The following is a 22,211-nucleotide window of genomic DNA, read 5'->3' on the forward strand; positions in this document are numbered from 1 at the left end:
ATACCTGCACATATCACCAATAATTGTTTTGTTTTTATTATTTGATATCTTTTTTTGTTTTTATTATTTAATAACCAACTGTTAGTGGGTCCCCTGTACTAACAGCGAGTTCCTCATGAAGGTCCCAAGCATCTTTTTGGCTCCATGTCCTGACTCATAACCTTTGACATGAGTCAAACAACATTGTACTCTCCAGAGAACACTCTTGTCTACTAAGATAGAGTTTGAATGGAGTCTATGTTTGAATGAGAGCTGGTAAAAAAGAACTGAATATGATTATAAGCTTAAAAATTGAAGCTAGAGGAAGGGGGGATAGATAGAACAAAAAATCCGATAAGAAGAAATAAAGCCATCAAAAGGAGCGCATGATTGGTGTTTCAGTGAGCTGATAGAGGAGCAGAACAGGAGATGGAGTGTGCAGTGTGCTTGTTTTCTGCTGATACAGATCAGATTTCATAAAGATCCACATGACTGCCTCATAACAAGGGGATGGAGATAGGAATGAGATGGAGATATGAGGCAGAGGCAAACAGAGACATGAAGAAATTGATAAATAGCTGCTTGCCCTCCCTGCAGCTGCTCTCTTTGTTTTTCCGGCTTGTGTTTTTCCTGTTGAGCTTTATATGATTATCCAAACTGTAATTTGGAAAGAAAGAGGATTGGAAAACAATATAAAGGAAACATTATAACATTATAACATTATAAATAAAATTTTAATTGAATCAGCGATTGGATGAAGTGTGGTGTAAGTTAGGAGTTGCCCTGATTTGTTCACCATTCATATTACTTTGACGTTTGCCATCTCTGGTTGTCTGATGTACAGTGACAACCATGTGGGCGTCATCACTCTTTATTGTACAGACTGGCAGGAGGCCAGGCTAAGGTCCTGTTGAGCCTATGACATGCTCTGTCTAAGTTACTGAATGACAGACTGACCTAATGATTGACTGAGAGCTTAATAATATTTACCATATAACAGGTGGAGCAGGTGCTGAAGCCTTCAATGCTGTCACTATAGTTTGAAAACTCTTGTTAGATCAGATTTACAATGCCTTGCAAAAGTATTCACATCTCATTTTAATAGTTTTTAATATATCTATTATTTCAGATTTCAAAGCTTTGCATCTTCTCCTAGAGTTACCAGTTGCTTCTCCTCTGATTAATGTTCTCCTTGCCAGCGTTGCTAGCATGTCTTTGTAGCTTTGGTATTGTACGGAAAGATGGTGTTTAATACTCTGAGCTTAAGATGTTGTTTTTAATCCAATTTAAACGTCTCTGCATCTTTGTCCTTGATACTACATATTTGTTCCTTAATGTACTCTAACAAACTTCTGAAATCTGTAAAGAACCTCCGTATTTATATTGAGATTAAATTTCACATATTTGGACTCTGATTAGTAATTGCATTACTTCCAAGTGACTTTGGTAGAAATGCATTTTGTTTATAGGAGTTTCACAGTGAAGGGAACTGCATGCGAATGCCTACTACACTTTTCATATATTTCATATGAATCTAAATTTTGAATACCAGGTATTTCACAATAATACACTGCTCTATGTGATTACATCACACAAATCTATATGAAATACAGTAATAATTGTCATTGTGATGTGAGAAACTTCAGCAAGTATAACTTGTTTTGCAAAGTACAACAAATACAAAACAATAAGTGCAATACTGTGGTACAAAAGTAACAAATAAGGCTCACTGGAAATGTGAGTTTGTTGTTCTGGCTTGTTTTTTCTCATTTTCCCTGCCCTTTATAGTTTTCAGCTGTAGTCTCTGGACAGAGGGTGTGTGGACATCAGACAGTGACAGCATGTGGGTGTGAGGGTTTAAAGAACAGCAATTGGAACAAATTGGCGTCACATTTGTACATGTACATGGTATATGTGGGTGTATTTGATGCCCACATACACTAAAAAGCTGTGACATTGTAGCAACGACATACTACAGTGTAGTTCCTCCTTTGGCTCCTAAAACTGTGCTGACCTCTAAAGACAAGGACTCAACTCAGCTTTTTCCACAATATCTGGCACCAAGTCATCATTAATCCTTCAAGTTCTAAGTTTTGTTGAGCAAGGATGTGCATTGATCAGATGTCATTTTCCAGAATTTTCCACAATCCCCTAATTGTATTTAATTTTTGGGAGCTAAGCCAAGATGTTGTGCTCTTTACATTCTCAGAGGATTCTTGCTGTGCTTCAGGTCACATTATCCCTGCTAAGGCAGTCACTGCAATCAATAAATATCATTTTCTTGAAGAGTTATACTTGGACTCTGACAACACAAGTCGATGATGTGTGTCAGAGCAGTATTGGCAATATTCGCAGTTCTCACTACCCATTGCTGTACATCTCTTAAAATATGAGAAATCTGATCAGTATGCGTCTGCACTCCCTCATTCCCCTCTAATGCAGCTACACTGGCGCTTGCTAGGTTTTTGAGTGCTATTCCAGATTCAGATGGTTTTGACTTGGAGAGTTCTGCATGGACAGTCACCAGTTCACATCAGTGGACTGCTGGATCCTTACATCTCCATCAGGTCCTTGAGTTCCTGTGATCAAAGGCTGCTTATAATCCCCAATAAAAATCGGAAAACTGAAGGAAACATAATTTTCTTCTCAGGACCTCTCTTCCTCTGTCAACGAGAAAAGTGAATTCAGTGGCTTCCTTTAAAAGTCAGCTAAAACTTATGTTTTTAAATTTGCTTTTGTTTAGTGTGTCTTGGGTTTTTATTTTGTTTGTTAAAGCATTTTGTAAATTTTGTCTTGAAAATACATAAAGTTTTACTTGTTTACTTTCTGATTGACTGCTTGTTGACACACAGTTCCTGTGATTTGAATTTGAAGCTGATTCAATACTAAATCAGCTTCAGTATTGAATATTAAAACATTGTAAAGAAGACCAAAACCCAAAGACTGGGTTTCCTTATGCTGAACACACTGGTTTGTCCTGATTAGAAGATATGTTATTTGTTGCATCATTGTGTGGACATAAAATGAGCCACACCAATTACTGTTTGAATAGGAATTCAAACAGTAATTTTATGCTAGAGCATAAGTTGTGGTAAGCAGCAGACAGCAGGTTAGCTATAAGATCCCATGTTTCAGCTAATTAACCAGCTAGTGTTGACTTGCTAGATTTGCATCGTTACTCTATAAACAGGAGAAGAAGAACTAATATCAGAAAGAACTTTATTGACCATCACTGTGTCCGCAAGCCAGAAATGTAACTTCAGCTTCATATGATTTTTGCTCTGACAGCATACAGACATTAATTACAGGAAATATTACATATAATAAGTAGATTTAATGAAGAACTGATACAAAATCTAGTGGGGATTCATGTTACATTTTGCTTTGGTCTTCCACCACTACATAAATCTGTTTAAGAAAATTAAAATAAATATTTTAAAATATTTAAAATATATCCGTATTCCTGAATCAAACTGATTTGCAAATCCTTATACGTCAATTGTCAACACTCCAACATGTGTTTGTTTGTTTCTCTGCATCTAAATCAAAGCAACTATTTGCTTTGATTTGATTTTTGATTTTGAAACACAAACATTTCAGACATTTTTGTGTTTGTAATAATTGACTAATCATATTATTATAGCTTTAATAGTGCTGCTTTCCATTTTGAATACTAGAAATTGGGTCATGTCACCCATTTTGTTTAAAACATACAACAACGAGCTTTTTACGTCACTTAAATTATGAATTTGATGCCCTAAAGGCAGAGCCATCCTACTTTGATACCGGTGACTCATTGTCTATGTCTCTTTTCTCACATTGATCCAAACATTGAGCAGTTAGGAAAGAATAACTAAGTGAAAAGAAATAAGTGTGCAATCTGATTATTATGCTACAGTGTAAATTAGATGTTATCAGCTCAGGTTGGAGTTTCTGAGCCTCTCGTGTCGCTACAAGATCCCAGCACAGTGGATAGTTTGTTCCCTGCACTGTGCAGTAATTCAAGAATTCAAAAGGTCCAGGTTCATGCTGTTGTAGCTAAGCTGTGAAGTGATAATATGCCTGCAAGGTTATAATAATTGTTTTGATCTGTAATTGTATTATGATAATGTACAATATTAAGTTTATTGTACAATTATCAGCTTTCTTCAGCAGCTCATTACACAGAGAGCCAAATTGTCATGAATTGCGGTGAAGAGATGGTGAGGCAGACACAGAGAACCCAGGTTGGAGTGAATAAATGATGATTTAATGGTGAAAAAGCACAAATAATCCAAAAGTCCAGGCAGCACAGAATGAGCAGAAAGCTAAGGCTCACAACGGATAGCAACTGGTAACAATCAAAAATACAGAGTTGACGTGACAAAATGAAACAGATTCGACAAGGACCCGAAGAGAAACAAGGAACACAGGTGGGATTAAATGCACAGAGGATAATCAAGGAACCAAACACAGCTGGGGACAATCAAGGGGTAGACAGGACAACATGGAGACTCAATAGACACAGAAACCTAAAATAAACACAAAGAAAAACTCAAATCACCACACAAATAAACTTAGAGGGTATGATAAGAGGTCTTGTAATTGGCAAATGTTGATATAGTTCATTGAAGTCATTATCATATATTGGAACTTAAGGTAATAGGGCACATATTCGATTGCATTGTTTGGGTCCTATTTTTGTTGATTACAAAACACACAAAAACATGTATTTTCTGAAAATAAAATGTTTATTTTTAATTCTGTACTACAAAAGAAGTGTAACAATACTGTGCATGAGAGGTGGATCATCTCTTCACTGCTGTGTCACCCTATTTCATCCCTTCCTTCCTCCATTGCATTTCAATTTATTTATCTTTTAGTTAAGTATTTTTGAATAGTAGTTAATTATAACAGAAGCAAAATCTCACTTATTTCACTTAATTGTGCATGAGTTTTCTTCGGAAGTCTTTATATTACTTAATATTTCTATTAATTCTAATTCTGTTTCAAATTTAGGCTGACTGACTTGTGTAAGACAACAGATGACGACCCCCGATCAACACAAAATTACTCTGAGCGACCTCCTGCTGATAGATATTATTTACTGTAGTCTGATAATCCTTACAGTAGGGATGGATAGATTTAGAAAATTACTTTTACTCCTTCATGCATGACTTAAAACCTCATTCAGTACTTTTGTCCCTAAATGTATTGGATCAGCTGTTATAATGAAATCAAATGGAAAATGTAGCTTTTTTTAACCATGCACTTTTCAAAGACTTTTGAGGTCTCAGGTGAAAACAAGAATTTATACTATAAATATGTACATGACAAATAAATAATACAACATATTGGATGTAAGATATTGTAACTAATGTTACACTGTCTGTTATGTTACATTATTTCTAATCTATTATATTGGCTACACTACTGCAACATGCTCCTGTCCTCTACGTCCCTCATTCAGCTCTTTGGTCATATTATTTATTGATGGTACAAATATTTTTTACCTGGAAGAATCTTATTCTAGGACTGACCAGATATTTGTCAGGTGTTTAGCCTTTCTGTCTTAGTGCCTCCCATTTGAAGAATGTTTGAAGAATGGGTTTGTGAACTTACACTGATTGACGTAGGTAACCTTTTTTAGAGCAAACGTTAAACTTTAATCTATAAATGACCCAAAATTGGCTTAAGATGCATTTTGACCTAATACTATTTAAGAAAAAGCAAACAACAGGCTTGTAGCATCACTCTTTGTGCCCAATATCTCTAAGGGATCCCCTGCTCTCTCACAGCCTTTCTCTGACTGCATTTATAATGCATGAAGACATTATGCAATGACCATGAATCCACAACATCTACAATAGTGTGGCAGCTGTCAAAGCACCAGGATGCCAATTACCTCTTATGGCCATGTGCCATCACTAACACCTTTCACTGGCCTTCTCTTCAGCATACACCTCGATGGTGCAAAAAAAGAAAAGAAAAAAAGAAAAAAGGCAGCAGAAAAAGCAAAAGAGTCTGAAACAAAGAAGAAATGATTCTGGTTGCAAAAAAGTAGGTTAGATTGTTTAGAGGATTTTGATAAGGATGGAAAAAAGGAGAAAGGCAAGAGGTGCAAATAATACATTTGGGGGAATTGTATAATGAGGGTCAGTATTGCATTATTAAAGATGTCCAAAGTTGTCACCATCTGTCACATTTATTTGCCATGCTGTTGTAAATGGGTAAACAGTGTTTACCAATTAATGGTGATGCTGAGCTTTATGGATGCTTAAATCCCTCCTCAATGAGACATTTCACATCATTCCCAATTATGAATCACTTCAATCATTTTCCACATACAAATTTCCCCCTATTCATTTAGACTGAAGGGTTTTTTTTCAGCTGCACTGGATGAGTGGTAAACAGGCAGTCAGTCAGACAAACAATTAAACGTGCATACTGCATTACAGCAAAGAAAAACCACACATTGACTGTAGTTTACTTTGTAGTTTAACTTTCTTGGATATTTTTGGATAGCAAAGGAGAAAGTGGGGTGTTTACTTAATACCCAAGGGAAAGTAGGAGAGCATTCAAACAGCACTGAGGATAATTTACTGTGTCTGTTTAAGTAAGTCTTGTTTTTTTGTTCTCATAATCTCCTGCATTTTTTGTTTTCTGCAGTATTTCCGCTAGTTTAGCTTTTCTAATAACTCTCACAATGAGAGGACTAATTTAACACTTCAGAAAACCTGCTGTTTGAGGTCTCTTTTGCTGAGTTTCAAATATTCAGATCCATTTTAGGGGGAAACAAGCTTAAAAGTAAGGGTATTTGTGCAACACAATTTGCAAATGTTCATTGGAAAATATTGCAAAAATAATTCAAATAATCTATAATGCCAGCATACAAATTGCAGAAATTGACATGTTATTTGCAATAAAACAACTAGTGCAATTAAAAAAGTAAGTACCTAGAGGTTCTAAGTTAGGAACAGCAAGGTATACTACTGTTTAGTTGCTGATTTTATTGCATTTCACTTGAGTGCTGAACTTATGCTTGAACGCAGAGTCCTCAAGTCAGACGTTTTTTCTTTTTGCGCTACAAAGTTCATTCAAATGAATTGCCCTATTTCTCAAAATGTTACATTATGTGACTAGTAGAGCAATACTTTTATACATAAAAATGAATACAAGTATATGTAAAAAACAGAAATTCTAAAGTGAAAAGGTGTTTATGTTTTTCAGCTGGATTTGACTGTACCCACAAATATAAGATAATATGGTTTAATGTCTTATGTGTTATTGAAATTGCAGACCTGAACAGATGCTCTGAATTGTTGGAAAGCTTTGTGGCTTAATGTTGAATTTATTCCTCTTTCAGGTACAAGAATGGCTATGTTTGAACTGTCAGATGCAGAGAGCGCTGGGGATGGATATGACCACACCACGTTCCAAGAGTCAGCAGCAGATTCACTCTCCTTCTCATCCAACCCAACCTGAGCCCAAACCTGAAGCTACCAATCAGCCCGCGCCTCAACCTCAGCCTCAACCTCAACCTCAACCTCAACCTCAACCTCAACCTCAACCCACTCCTCAGAAACAGCCTCCGGCTCAGCCACATCCAGCGCCTGGCCCTACCAAACAGCCTGTTGCAGGTGGTCCTGGTCATCAACAACCCAAACTGCCTCCAGGGGCGGTCCCTCTCCCTGGAATGGCCAAGGCCCCATCCCAGCCAGATCTGTCTCGAGGCTCGCCTGCCCACCATCCCCAGCAACCCCGCCAGGATCAGACTCGCAGTGCTGGAAGCTCCCCATCACGACAGCCCCCTCCCCCAGAGCAGACATTTGGGAAGCTGTTTGGCTTTGGCGCTTCCCTTCTAAACCAGGCCAGCACTCTCATATCTGAGACCACTCAACCCCAGCAACAACAGCAGCCCCCAAAACCGGCTCCCAAACCTGGGGGGCCTCCTGGTCCAGGACCCGGAGCAGGTAAATCTCCGGGACCTCCTGCACAACAAGGGCCACAACCCCCACTTCAGCAGCAACAACGACATGCTCCCCCTGAGTCTACTAAACCCAGAGCCTCCTGTCCCCTCTGCAAGACTAACCTTAATATCGGCAACGCCACTGAGGAACCCAACTACAACACCTGCACACAGTGCCACTCCCAGGTGTGCAACATGTGTGGATTCAATCCCACTCCACACCTAGTTGAGGTAAGGCTCTGAGTCAATTTTTCTTTGCTTCTTGTTTTTCAACTACTCCACAGGCAAAAGTTAGGCTTCATTAAATTATTTATTGTTTTGTTTTTGTCAGTGGAGCCAGTTGTTGTTAGCTCACAGCAAAAAGGTGTAAATCCCAGCCGAAGCTTTTCTGTCTTGAGTTTGCATCCTCTTCCTGTTCATGTTTACTCCAAATGCTGTTAAAGGGTCAGAAAATATATTTTTTTAAAAGCTCTTTAAGATTCTTTATCATTATCCTGTTTCATACCTTTGCATTCACAGGCAAATCTTAACAAATTTAATTTTACTTCAAATTGTGCTGAGGTCCTTATTTAGTTTAGTAATTCAAATCAGAAAGTGAAACTCACATTGTTCAACTTCATTGCTCACAAAGGGATATTTTCTAAGCAATAATTTGGGATGATTATAGCTTACAGCTACTAAAAACCTTAAATTCAGTCTAAGACCAATGAAAAAGGAATTTTACAACAGAAAAGTTGGCCCACTCAATACTTGGTCAGGACTCCTGGACCTTACCAAGCTCCGCCCACAACCAACCCACGTGACCGCAAGTCTCACAAGCAAAGTCTCGCAGCGCGTTGTTTCTATGTAAACATGACTGGATTAGTGCATAATTTCTACCAGATTTTCACAATATATCAGCTACTACATGGACAGAGGAACTAACAAGTTCATGTCATCATCTGGGAGGAGGTTACTGGTTTCTCAGTCACAAGCTGGTTGCAAACCTGAGGCCAGCAAGTGTCAGTCAGTTATGGTAGATCTGAAATTTGGTTTGATGACGTCAATATGAGAAGCTACAGACTGATAGGAGGAACCAAAGAGCTCTGTAAAGGTAAAGGCAAATCTTCAGAAGCTGGGATATAATTAATTTAATTTCACATAATTACCTCGGTAGAAGCCATTGTATGAAATATATTTGTTCTATTTGATGTTTGTTGTGAATGACGTAAACTCACAAACGAACGAGGTAATTAGTCCAACGTTTAGAAACTACAGCGGCTGTAATGCGCCACAGCAAAGGTAAACAAAGGTAAAATAACCCGAACAGGTGATCAATTCAAAACCACTCCTACCTTTTTACTCTCTCTCTCTCTTTGTAGTTTAAGCACACCTGTTACCGTGGCAACCGCCTGCGCCCCGCAAGACGAGCAAAGATTACGTTAAAAACATAACATTCAGTCCGTTACGATATCAAGTTTCCAGGCTTGATATTTATTTCTCGATTATTAATCAGCGCTTCCCTGAACACAGCGATGGTTGATTGACTAGCTGTACTTGGTGCTAACGTGGCTAACACGAGTAACAGTTTAGTCCAAAGCCTTTTCTGCTAAAATAAAATCTTTAGTGTATGTCAGATACAGACACATTGCATATTAATCTGAATAGCTAACGTAAGACTGTGTAGCAGACAGGCTTCAAGGTGTAGAAGTTGTATCAGTTCTGCCATTATGCTGTACTTAGCTAACGGGAAGCTAAGTGTGTTTGTGAGACGGCCACGCACGTGACCACGTAGAATGGGCATCAGCCAATGAAAAGCGGCCCCTGTGGTAAGGTCCATGTGGTTTAACACTGAAGTGATCAGCTGAGGTGTTGAGAAGGTTGCTTTAGTAGTTTTCTTGAAGGATGACACTTTAATTACAAAATTGTATTATTTATCCAGTGTCCCTGCTAACAGTTGCACTGATATCATCAATTTAACTTGGTGTAGTAATGATGTTTGAGCAAGTGGTGCTTGTGATGCGTTTTAAGCACTGCTCTGAAGAGCTTTGATTGGTTGCTGGTCTTCCTACACTTGCCAAATTTCCTGCCAAGCTCCTCACAATGATTCCCTATCTCACAAATGCTCCACAGGGTTTAGGTCAGGCCCGCTCAAACTATTCGCAGCAGTTGCTGTTGCTTCCCAAATCATTGCTTAGAGGGGAAACTTGATGCAGGATCTCCACAAACCTCGATTTTGTGCCTCTTCTCTCTTCCTCTTTATTCTTAATTTTTAAGGAAATATTCACAAGGCTGTTATTATCTGTGCTACCTGTGTTCCTTTTTCTGCTAAACTTTTTCTTTCTCTCATCTGTCCATTAACATTCTTGGATACAACACCTTATGAACTGCTGACTTCTTAGCAATGCCCTTGCAGAGGGAGTCAGTGACTCTACTGTACAATTGTCATGTCAGCAGTCTTCCTCATATTTGTGTGTATTGATGTGTTGCACTGTGTTTGATTAGAACTGATCATTTAAAAATATTGCAATGGATGTTTCCACAGAAAATTAACTGCTATTTGAGGTGTGAGCACCATATCAGTTATGCTGATTACTGTAGAATCACAACAGGTTTTCATGAAAAAAACCCCAAAAACTTTCTCCATCCTCTTTCAGTGTGTCTTAGTCAGCACCTGCTGAGTTGTGCGCTGTCAGAGTCTTTCATCTAGGTAACAGAGTGAAGTCCAAGCTCTGACTCACCTCATCAGTGATTTTGGCCTGGGGCAACACAAAATATATGACCAGTCTGCAGAAAAAAGAGCCTTATTAAGGTCAATTAAATAGATTATCTTTGTATTTATTAGACACAAAGGGGCTATATTCTTCTTGTAAGGGCCTTCTTATTGTGCTTCATGGTGGTGGGGGGGGGGGGGGGTCTAGTTGGTAAAAACAGGGTCTTGCAATACCTTCCAGAGCCAGGCAATAACAGATTTTAATTATGCAAATCAAGTCCAATTGAATGATAGCAGTAATAACAGGGTTGCTGCAGAGCGCTGGCTTTTTATGGGAATGTCTTGTCTTTCCAGGCATCTGGTTGTCACAGGCACTAGCAGAGGCCATTCATAGATCGCTATGGAAACAGAGAGATAATTTGTCTGTCAGCCATCCCCTTTCATGCTTGGCTGCTGCGATGCAGAATGTCTCCAAAAACTTTCACACTGCACTGTTCTGTATTCAAGACAGACGCATTTGTTGGGTGTGTTGCGTTTCTGCTCCTTGAGCTATACGGTTGGCTACTTGCTTCAACATAAGGTGCATTTTCTTTTGTTGTTTTTTCTCCTGCAAACTTCAGGTGGGTTGCTCAAGAGTGTGAAATAAAATGTTGAACATTTCTAAGACTTTTTATTTTTTTATCTTTGCTGGTTAGTGATATTTTGACTGTCAGTTTGACATACTGTATTCCTCACCCATTCGTTCATAATTTTTTTTCATTTCTGTTTCTCACCTTGTTTTCTCGGCAGTGTTTCGTTAGTTTTAATGTGGGAGTGGTGATGTAGCTATAGCAGAAAAAGATGCACCAGATCTACTGCTGTGTTTGATACTTTTTCTGCTTTTACTCTTGGGTTTAAAGGATATTTGTCACATTCAGACTCGGGCTGGTATGAAAATCTGTTGATATGATAACCTCAAGCAAAAATACCACCAGTATTGACAGGATTGCAGAATAACATTAAATAAATGTATTAACACGTAAACTGCCTTCTTTTAAAAAACATAATTGCAAGCAGTACTACCACTACTGATAAAACAATATCATTTATTTTTAAAGCTGCACAAGGTATTGAGTCATAGCAACAATTAACAAAGATATCAAATCATCCAATTACATGGAAGCAAGTTAAGCCTAGTGCCACAATGGAGAATAAAAGGGTTTTTAAATGAGTCTGAACATAGCATGTAGGTATGTGTTAGCTGGTTTTAATATTTCAGGAGCTGCTGATCTGCTAGGACTCATTTCTCAGGTTTACATAAAATGGTGTGAAAAAGAGAAAATATCCAGGGGGCAGCAGTTCATACCAGAACCATCTTTAAACCTACAACACATCAAACCCTGAATCACATGGGCTGCAGAACCACAAAATGACAATAGGTTCCATTTCAATCAGCAATAGGAAGTTGAGGCTCCAAATTGCACATGCTCAGAAAAATTGGTGCACAAGTGGAAAAATGTTTCCTGGTCCAATGACTCTTAGTTTCAGCTGCAACATTCAGATGGTAAGATCAGAATTTGGCATAAACAACATAACAGTATTGTTTTATTATGCCTCAATGTATAAGCTGCTAGCTGTAGCAGCCCTTTTATTTAAGAGCTGCTTAAAGAGCGATGTTTCTCTCAGAGAAACACACTTGGATATCTGTTTTAACTGCTGAGAAATATTCAGTTCAGCTCGATTAAATTCGGGTCACTTCAGTTTATTTGTATAAAGCCAATTTGCCACATTTGTCTCTGAATGTGAAACTCAATGTTGCTTCTGTTAAGGTATTAAGGAAAAAGTAAAGGTTGCGCTTCATGCTTGTTTCAGTAAGAAATGAAAAATATCAGTGACAGAATACCACCGTCAACACTGATGCTGATGATGCGAGTTGTCAATATTTTTGTTTTCAGCTGCTGTGATATCAATCATGCCATCAATGTTTGCACCTTGTTTCTCATCTGCTTCACTGAGCACTGGATCGATGTTGATTTCACTTCTGCGCAAGTCATTGTACAAGCAGAGGTTTGCCTTCTGCACTTTAACACCATCAGCCTCTTCTCTTTTATTCAATGCACTAAAAGGCAACAAAAAGTAGCTGTGGATATCTAAAAAATGTGGTTGTAAATAATGCATCTCAATAAACTAGATTATCATCAAAAAGTGGATTGATTTTGGTAGTCCAGTCTAAAAATATACTGACACAAAGTAATTGCCAGCTTACAGATTTCAGCTTTTTATTTTGCAATGCAATGTTTTAGCATATCTAACAAACCTGAGCAAATACAAAAGTGCAATTTTTAAAGGAAAAAAAAAGATCCAAACCACCATTAAAAATTCTTAGGAAGGTTCTTCACTGTTCTCTGTTTTCTCTATTTGTCAGCAATAACTTTGAAGTGGCGTTATAAACCCTTCCAAAGTTATAGACGTCATTAACTTTGTTTCTCATCTGATCTTAAGTTTCTTTAGATTTGGACATGATCTGTTGCTTTTTGGGATCTTTTTGAAATATTCAGTTTGATTAATTTCTTGATTGTGCAGGTTTAAAAGGAATCAGGCCTGGGTGTGGTGAAACTTACCTCGGCTCTCCAAAAAATTATTTTATCACAATTAATTCATGATTAATCAATTAAGGAGAGGCTATAGTGTTTCACACGGTCAAGCTGTTTAGGTAGCTCTTTTTCCCCAATTTTACTACTTTCTGTGCATTTCACGGTATATCTGTCTGATATATATCTCAGATATATTGGTGAGGGAGTAAATAGTTTTTCACAGCACTCTTAGTGTGAAACCAAATACAGAATGAATAATTTGTTCAGAAAAAGTGCTTAAATTAAAGACTGCACTAACAGACATTTGTTTGGTTTATTGTTACACAAAATTTTGGCATCATATAATGATGACATTTATCAATTTTTTACATTATTTTCCTGACAAGCTGTTGGTGTGGGAAGTGTGTTGGTATGTTAGTTTTGCATTTAGTAGGCGATTTGGGCAAGAAATGTTTATTTTATTTTGTCAACTTCTTGACGCTAAAACAAATAAAACTCAATATCATTCAAAATGACTTATTTTTTAAGAATGTATTTATTCAACACAAATTTCTAACATCTAGTTAAAATAACAACTGATATTTATGCTACTGAATGTTTTTCTTTCCTTTCACAAAAATGGATTTATAGCAAAAGAAAAGGTTCCCTTTGAGAGCTGACAGCTAAGAAAATGGTTTTGTTCAAGAATGCCACTGCTAACTGAGAGAAAACAGCAAGAGCGTGGGCTGAATTAAAAGGCCCATAACTTTGTTATTTTGTGTGTGAAATAAATCAGTGTATAATAACTTCTAAAAACATTGATTTAATGAGCATTTATGCTCTTTTTCAGTGTCTAGCCCACCCACATAATTTGAGAATTGATTAGCACATCATTTCTTGTGATGTTTTGTTGCATATGAGAATCAGATTATACTAGAAATATGTATAAAACTTTGTTTTCTGTCATGTTACAGGTGACACAATGCATAATTAATTTGAAGAGAATCAGGCTGAGCCGTATAAAAACACAGTCAGCTCCTTTTTGATCTCGGTTGAGTTGACGAGTGGCGGCGTCTGTGCGAGAACGAGTGGAAGAAACAGAGAAGGTGGGGGCAGGAAGGGATGAGGTGAAAGATTGTGGAGAAAGTGAGAATCAGAGATAATGAGTGAATGGAAACCAAATGTTTGTCACATTGCAGAATATTTCACATCAATTAGAGCTGCAACTCATGTTTGGCTCTGAGAAAATAAGATGTCCTTGTTTTGGGACTTCTACTCTCATATTATGCTTCTCAAGTAGATTAAAACCCAAAGAGTGTCATTGCTTTTCCCTTTGGATTTGGCTGTAAATATGACATACGGTATTTTTACTGATGTGTCTGCTGCTCAGTCTGATTTCCAGCACTCTAAAGTCAAACCTCATTCCTAAATTTCTTTATTATTCTGTCATTTCCCTTTATACTGGAGCCTAAATACAGAGTTACTGGGTTGGTGCTCTACATTAGCTTTTCCTCAACAGTACATACAGATAGACTGAGGAATGTTGTAATTCATCATCCCTCAGAGCCCAGCAGTGGCAAACTGTATAGCAGTATTTCTTTCCTTGTCAGTTTTCCTATGTGGCTAAATTTTTCGTCCCTATGGTTTGGCAGGCAGTGTGCTTTGACTCTGTGTGTCTATTATTATGATATAGAAGCCTGCCGTCTGTTTATAATGAGGTGGAAGCCCTGAGTGGGTCATAAATAAAACAGTGAGCTTTTCACAGAACTCTAGAAAAGGTGTAGAGAAACAGAAAACATAGCTCATCAATATTTCAGACGGTCATTGTAAATAGTTCATGGGGTGTGGAACAGTAAGAGAACTGTTTGATTCCACATGTCAGACATGGTCAGTATGCATTGATGTCTGAGTGAGCTGTATATGTCCATGCATATATCTCTGAAGAGAAATGCACACGTGTACTTGCATGAGTCCGTGAAAAGCTGTTAATTTAACTGTTGCATAAGATTTATGGGAGCATTTAACACCATGCATACAATTATTGTTTTTCTACTTGGATCTGTGCAGATCCAAGCAGGGATGCCAAAGTCAATCCTCACAAGGGTTGGCATCATGCATGTTTTAGTTCTCTCCCTGGTTCAACACACCTGGAACAAATGATGGCTTGTTAGCAGGCCTCTGCATAACACTGACATGCTGAGGAGATGTAACTACCAAAAGGGAGAAAACTAAAACATGCAGGATGGCTTGAGGAGTGACTTTGGACACTTCTATGGCTTGGAGACATTAAGATTTATCAGACTAATTTAAGTTATAACAGAGTTGTAAGTCCCCTTGATATTTTTCACATTTTGTCACAATGCAATCATAAAATTTCTCTAATAAATAAATATTTGAGCACAGGCATTTTTTTTTTTACTAAGTTATTTACTTTGAATGCACTGGGGTTTATTTAGGGTCATCAGATGAAGAAATAGACACACTGGTTAAAACTGTCAAAAATATTTATATTTAGGTCTGGAAAAAAAAGAGACCACTTCACTGAATCTCATTGAAAACCTCCTGGTTATTCCACCAGATATTAATTTCCGAACTCTTCCTGGGTTAAAACATTTGTATTGCTGTTTCTAAATAAATATTAACTTGTTTTCTTTGCTTTATTTGAGGTCTGAAAACACTGTATCTTTTTTGTTATTTTGACCATTTCTCATTCTCTGTAAATAAATACAAAACTTTAGCTTGGAATTTTGGAGTAATTCATAGAATAAAAGAACAGTGTCCATTTTACTCAAGCAAATACCTATAAAAAGTTAAATCAGGGAAACTGATAATTTTAAGTGGTCTCTCAATTTTTTCCAGAGCTGTATTTTTCTACTTTGCAGTTGTGTACAGACTGTGGCTCAGTTAGAGACTCAGTCTAGCTGACTTGCAATCCCAAAGTTGGGGGTTTGATTCCAGCTTCCTCCTGTGACATGTTAATGTGTGCGTGAGCAAGACACTTCACCAAGTTGCCTACCAATTTGTGCATTAGTATACATGTATGCATGTTTGTAAGTTCCATTGTGTGAATGTGGCTCTAAAGTGATTTATGAGTTCAGTTCATTTATCTTGTACTTTGTGTTACTCTATGACATAAAATCCCAGTAAAACACATCGAAGTATGGAGTTGTATGGTGAGAAAATGAGAAAAGATTCATGGGTTATGAATAGATGGACTTTATGCTGAGCATCTACACAGTAAACTCACTGAAAATAATCTGAGTTCAACTCACTAACTAGTCAGTGACTCATTCTTTCACTTTCCTACTGTAAGATCTAGCCATTGGTACCCAGAGGAAAATATCTATATAGTGGCACACAAAAGCGAGCTCATTGTGTCATATGCACATCTTTGGCAGAGCGGCAGCAATTACTATGCTTAGGAATGTATATTTATAACTTCAGTCACACTGTCTGCAGTAACTTAGTGCTATATCGACTCATTTTTATATGTGCTGTGAGAGACGTTTTGCTTTTTTCACAAGTTGTCAAAAAATTCCACTTAAAGCGTTCAACCGTGAAAACATTTCTTTGTGCAAAGTAGCGTGGTGCTCATTTATATGTCACTGAGAGAGGTATATCCTATCTATGTGTCATATATTCAGGATTTCTAATTTTTAATTTTTATTCTTCCACCTGGGCTGAATGCCCTTGCAGATAAAGCAGGTATTTATAGAACATATGTAGAATGTGCGCAGATTTCTTAGATGGAGACTCAGTTTGGATGAACATGTCACTCTTATTCTCAAATGTCCTGGGAATGCTTTCTGAATGTTGGCATCAGCCTTTGTCTCCCTCAGGAGCCTTATAGAAAGCCAGATGGCTGGTGGCATCAGGCATCCAAGACTGCCGTGTTCATGCTGGTTGCTCCCAAAGTGACGATAGTGCCCCGTCACATAATTCAATCCCGTATCCGCTCCCAATCAGCTGGGTACTTCCTTCTATTACTTTAATATATCTTTAAGAAGTCTGTTTACCACACTGAAACACAATACATACAACTTAATGAATAAGTACCCAATAGTAGATTCATTTTTCCTCTCAAGAGTGTCTGGAAACATGAACATTATTATAGTTATTTGCACAAAAAGTAATTTGTACTGATATTATATTTTGTTCTTAGTTTAAAACGTGTTCATAGAGTGTCATTATAGCTCAAACACAAAACCAAAATGAAGTATTCACAGAAAGTATAACACATACAAAAACATGTCAATCAAAATAAAAGAAACCAAAATTATTTCTAAGATGGCTAGAAGGCTGTTGGAGAAAAAGACGGTTATCAACCTGAGACTGGGTCTTGATAACACTTTGAAAGAGTTTCTGTTTGCATCAGGCTTTAAGTCTCCATCGACGAATGTTCAGACAGAGGTTCAGTCATCTAGGATAGTTTACAACAGTAAAACTTCATTGTTAGATTTTGGTAAAGATGATAAAATTGTGCCAAAATATGTCAGTCCTGCCCAGAACCTAATAATGCAGACAGGCTTTCTAGTCATCTGTGTGGCAAGTTTGTTGAAAATGACTTAAAGCTGATTTCTGTGTTTATAGATAATGCAAGTATTTATGGTTTAAGGCATCAGAGTACAACTTAGCACTTTTGGGAATATGTTGATTTATGTGCTAATTATGAGCAATTTTGATTTGTGTTGATTTAGGCTTTGCATGTAAGAAGGTAGAGTGTTTACAAGTGACACAAGGGAAGTGTTTCTTTGTGTGTCAAAGATAGAGACCAGAGTCACAGACTTGAGGCAAGAGTTCCACTTTAATTGGAAAACAAAAGACTTCACACTTGACTTGTTGAGACTGGACTTAGACGTCTGGGACTCACGTTCCATTAAATATTTTTATCTCATGTAATCATGGTTGAAAGCAAGCCATCATGTCAGACTGATGCCACAGCTCTGACAGGTGATGTCCATACTCTGTGAAAGGACGTTTCATTTATTAGTCAGGGACCTTCATGAACCTTGGGCTATTACTAATTCATAACAATTCGTGTTAGTGATAGCTTTCTGATAATGACCATGTGGATATTAAACTGAACTATGTATTAAATGATATGGATAATTTTAGAATCCATTTTAAAACCTCAAATTATCTCTGACATCATATCCTGTCACTGTTACGGTAGCTTTAAATACTCCTCAAAAGCCTGAGCGGTGCTTAAAGCTATCTTAAACACCCGACTTGACTTGGAGTTTCCCCTTGTCTATTTGAGATTTACTGTACTTGCTTGTTCCCCAAAAAGTCTTGAGTATGGACTTGGACTTGCCAAGTCAAATCTGAACTGGAAGTTTAAAGTTTTGGCTTTAATTGGTCTTGCGCCTCAAAGACTTGAAACCTGGACTTAACAAAAGACTTGTGAACATCTATGTATTTGTGAAAGTTTATTTTCATAATTTGATATTACTCAAATAATAAAAAGAGATAAGAAATTAAAACCAGCTAACACTTATTCTTTTCAATCTGCTCATGTGTCTTGATGGTTTTTTTTTTTGTTTGTAAGGAACTTTGTGATTTTTATCGTTAAAGGTGCTATATAAATAAAGTTTTACTTGTTAGCTAAATACATCTTGTAAATGTAGGCATCCAATTGGCAGTCCAGTCAAATGAAATTAGATTTCTAAGAACTTTTTTTTAGAAATAAGAGATTGGTTCTGAGTACATTAGAGGTTAAAATCTGACATTTATTTGTAACTGTTAAATCTTACTGTTAGAGCAAGAAGCTCGGGAACATATAGTATAATGTCAAGGGACAGTCCACATGAGGACATTGCACTTGTGTGTTAGAGAGGATGGGGGAGGGGTGATCTTGACAAAAAAGCTAATAGTTGAGTGTTACTAATCCATGTTCAGTAAGCGTAGTGATCCCCTTGAGTACAGGGCTTAACCCCACTACATCATCGTGAGGACTCACCCACACAAATAAATGTCATCTGAGAATAGTAAGACAAGTCAGATAATTAAACTGAGACAATGGCATTTTGGCTTCAGCTGATAACCACATCAGCTTGGGAGAAATTGAAACATGGAAATATCATGAGTCCTTTTATTTCTGATAAGCGTTTGAATTTTATTCAGTGCAATTAATAACATTTAGTGTGTTATTGTGCTGCCTTGTGACAGGAAGACGACGTGCAGCAATGACTGCTTCCTGTTGAGATTATGTGGCACCCAGCACAGATGGCATGCTGGTTTGGAGGCTTAAATGCCACTCACTCTCCTCTGTGGGACCTTCGTTTTGGCATTGAGCTCTTGGCTCAGACTAAGTTGCATGCTCTTGGACTTAACTTCTCTGTTCAGATGAAATACAAAGCATCTTCTCTTTTGCATTCAAGTTTTTCAGATATTTTGTTTCCTTTTCAAATTGTAAATCCGGATTTTCCAGACAATAAGTTGCTCCGGAAAATAAGTTGCACTAGTCACATTAGTCAAGGAATGCATCATGAAGAGGGGAAAATGATAAATAAGTTGCAATTACTGAGGAATTGTCAAACATGAGTGGGACCTCTTCCATATATGATCCGGTGACACATGTTCAGTTACCTGCTTTTCAACAAACCCCTAACTTTGGCTTTTAAGTCAGCCGGGAATTTCTGACACACTATGTTCTAAATCAAGGTAGTCAGTAACGACTCTGCACCACTAGTAAAGGGTTCAGCAGAGTGGAGACACATGCAGTGTTAAACCGTGGTAATAGAGAAGCAGTTGCATTGGATGAAGCAGTAATAAAAAATAGATCCACCTGCAGTGCCATTTTTGTTCATCTTCTTGGTAACTACCAGTACATGGAGATGTAACTGAACTATAAGCCTTTCCTGGCACCATGTTCTTTAATAAGTACCCATATGTGGACTCGTACCTCCAGCTTTAGCCATCTTGCTCTGAGCCCACAATTAGCTCCTGGATTCATATTCATCAGTATGAATTAACATTTAACGCATCAGTCTAAAACTACATCATGAAGAGGGAAAATATATATAAATGACTATTAGTCGTAGGACCAGCCAAACAATGAAAAAAGTAAATTAGAACTTTGGTTCTGTTATGTAGAATAAGATGTTTATGAGATCCTCCCTGACCCTGTTGGTGCACAAGCAGCACCAATAGTGCTCTTGATGAATGACTACCTGAAAAAGACAGAGACCAGACTGAAATTGAATTACCCCTCTAGTTCTTTCCTGTTTTTCTGCAAATACCCTGTCTCTCTCACCTTTTGAGTAGATGTGCTTCGAGGCCTGCAAGTGACCTTAGCGTTGGCTTAATCACCTCTTCAGAACTCATCATCTTCAAGGCCTGGTGGCGACGCTAACGAGCTTTAGCTATGCTCCAGGGGCTCCCGCCAGTGTAATGTCTATCCTCCCTGACAGAATCACAGAGGTGGGCTGGTGCAGTCTACCCACTACTAAAACGGTGCCTTTCTGTCTTAGCACATCACTTCACCCGCCTCATTGGTGCTCCGGCTCTCCTCTTGGCCGTGCAGCACCTCAGGCATGCAGCTTTTCCTTAAGGCTGGTATTGGGGCTGAGAGTTAGGAGAAAGCGCTCTGCAAGTACTACAAGGCTAGTGAGACAAATGCGAGATTATTGACGAGCAGTTGTATACCGAGAAATACAAAAACACGTAGGAGATTGAGAGACAAAATGAAAGAGATGAAGCTCACAGATTGCTCTGATATTACATTTAACTCCTTGTAATCTTCACACTGCTGCAGCTGTCATTCAGGAATAAAGAGGATCACATCAGTTGGTGAAGGTCTGAGCTCCTGACCTTAGAAGTTGCCTCACAACTGTAGCATCACTATAAAAAGTATGGCTGCATACTTTTTATATGAAACCAGGAAGATTGTGTTCCCATTCCTCCATTAGTGAAGGCACTGCAGCTCCACCTCCAGCAGTCTTACTGTAAATATTCCCCGCATTGTGAAGTATTTATCCTCTTGAACATTTTCTATTTTTATTACATTAGAACCTCAAACTTTAATGTATTTTACTGAAATTGTATTTGATAAAGTAATCCAAAGTGACACATACATGAAAAAAAGTTAAATGGTTTCAAATTGTTTTACAAACAAAAATCTGACATCTCTATTATCCCTTTATTCAGATATGAAGACCAATGCACAGAGTAGATGTGTCAGGGATAAAATTGTGGAAAAGTTTAAAGCAGGTTTGTTATAAAACACTTTGCTAAGCTTTAGACATCTCATAGAGATCTTTTTAATCTATAATTTATAAACACAAAACCTTGGCACAACTTCAAAACTACCATGATATTACCATCAATCTGAACTGTAACCTTGGACAAGAAGAGCATTATCCAATGTATTCAACTTTAGAAGAACTGCACACATCCACAGCTGAATTGAAGTAGCATAACTATTAACATACTCCACAAATTTGTCTCTGTTGCAAGAAAGCCATATGAAGCTCAGTTTGCAGTTTCCCACATGCCTTGTAATGGAATCATGAAATATAATGGAAAAAGGTGTTCTGTTCAGATTAGACCAGAACTGAGTATCCAGCTTGTAGACTTGCTGCTTGTTCTGGTTAGTTGGATTAAGCTCTCCTATAGACTGCAGTTTAAATATGCATGTATGCATAGAGTGGAGGTAATAAGAAACATTTCTGTGAAACTCCCAGACTTGGATTAAAGTTGTCATTTTACCACATTCTGGTGATAGGTTACAGCTTGTGTAACTTGTCTTGTTTTCTGCCATGCAGTCTGTGGATTGTATTTTGTTGGCTCATGGTTGTAGCTTTTTCTTGGCAGAACTTTAAAATAATTCAGAGCAAAGGAGAAAGGCTGATTAACTTGTCCTTGAGACTGACATATGTGACAAGATGAGATGTATGGGTTGACAAGACTTTGCTTGCAGTGTAAAGTGTACTTGTTTAGCTGTGTTTACTGCAGTTTCATTGTCCTCCTGCATGACAGACGTACAAAACAGGCATACCTTTTATTAGGGACATTGTCCATATTATGATTTTGGCTTGGA

At 37.7% G+C, this 22,211-nt stretch overlaps 1 protein-coding gene across 4 annotated transcripts in view; it reads left to right on the forward strand.

Moving 5' to 3' along the window:
* Positions 1-22,211, forward strand: part of LOC102225812 (protein bassoon-like) — a 100,023-nt gene that overhangs the window by 28,519 nt on the left and 49,293 nt on the right. For all 4 annotated transcript variants that reach the window (XR_002754576.1, XR_002754575.1, XR_002754577.1 and 1 more), the window contains exon 3: positions 7,325-8,158. Coding sequence is in view for 1 of the 4 variants with exons in the window: in XM_023353489.1 (XP_023209257.1) it covers positions 7,325-8,158 (834 nt within the window). In the remaining 3 variants the exon portion in view is untranslated. The remainder of the gene's footprint in view (positions 1-7,324; positions 8,159-22,211) is intronic.

This window comes from Xiphophorus maculatus, chromosome 20 (genome assembly GCF_002775205.1).
Source record: "Xiphophorus maculatus strain JP 163 A chromosome 20, X_maculatus-5.0-male, whole genome shotgun sequence".
In the NCBI taxonomy this organism is placed as follows: Eukaryota; Metazoa; Chordata; class Actinopteri; order Cyprinodontiformes; family Poeciliidae; genus Xiphophorus; species Xiphophorus maculatus.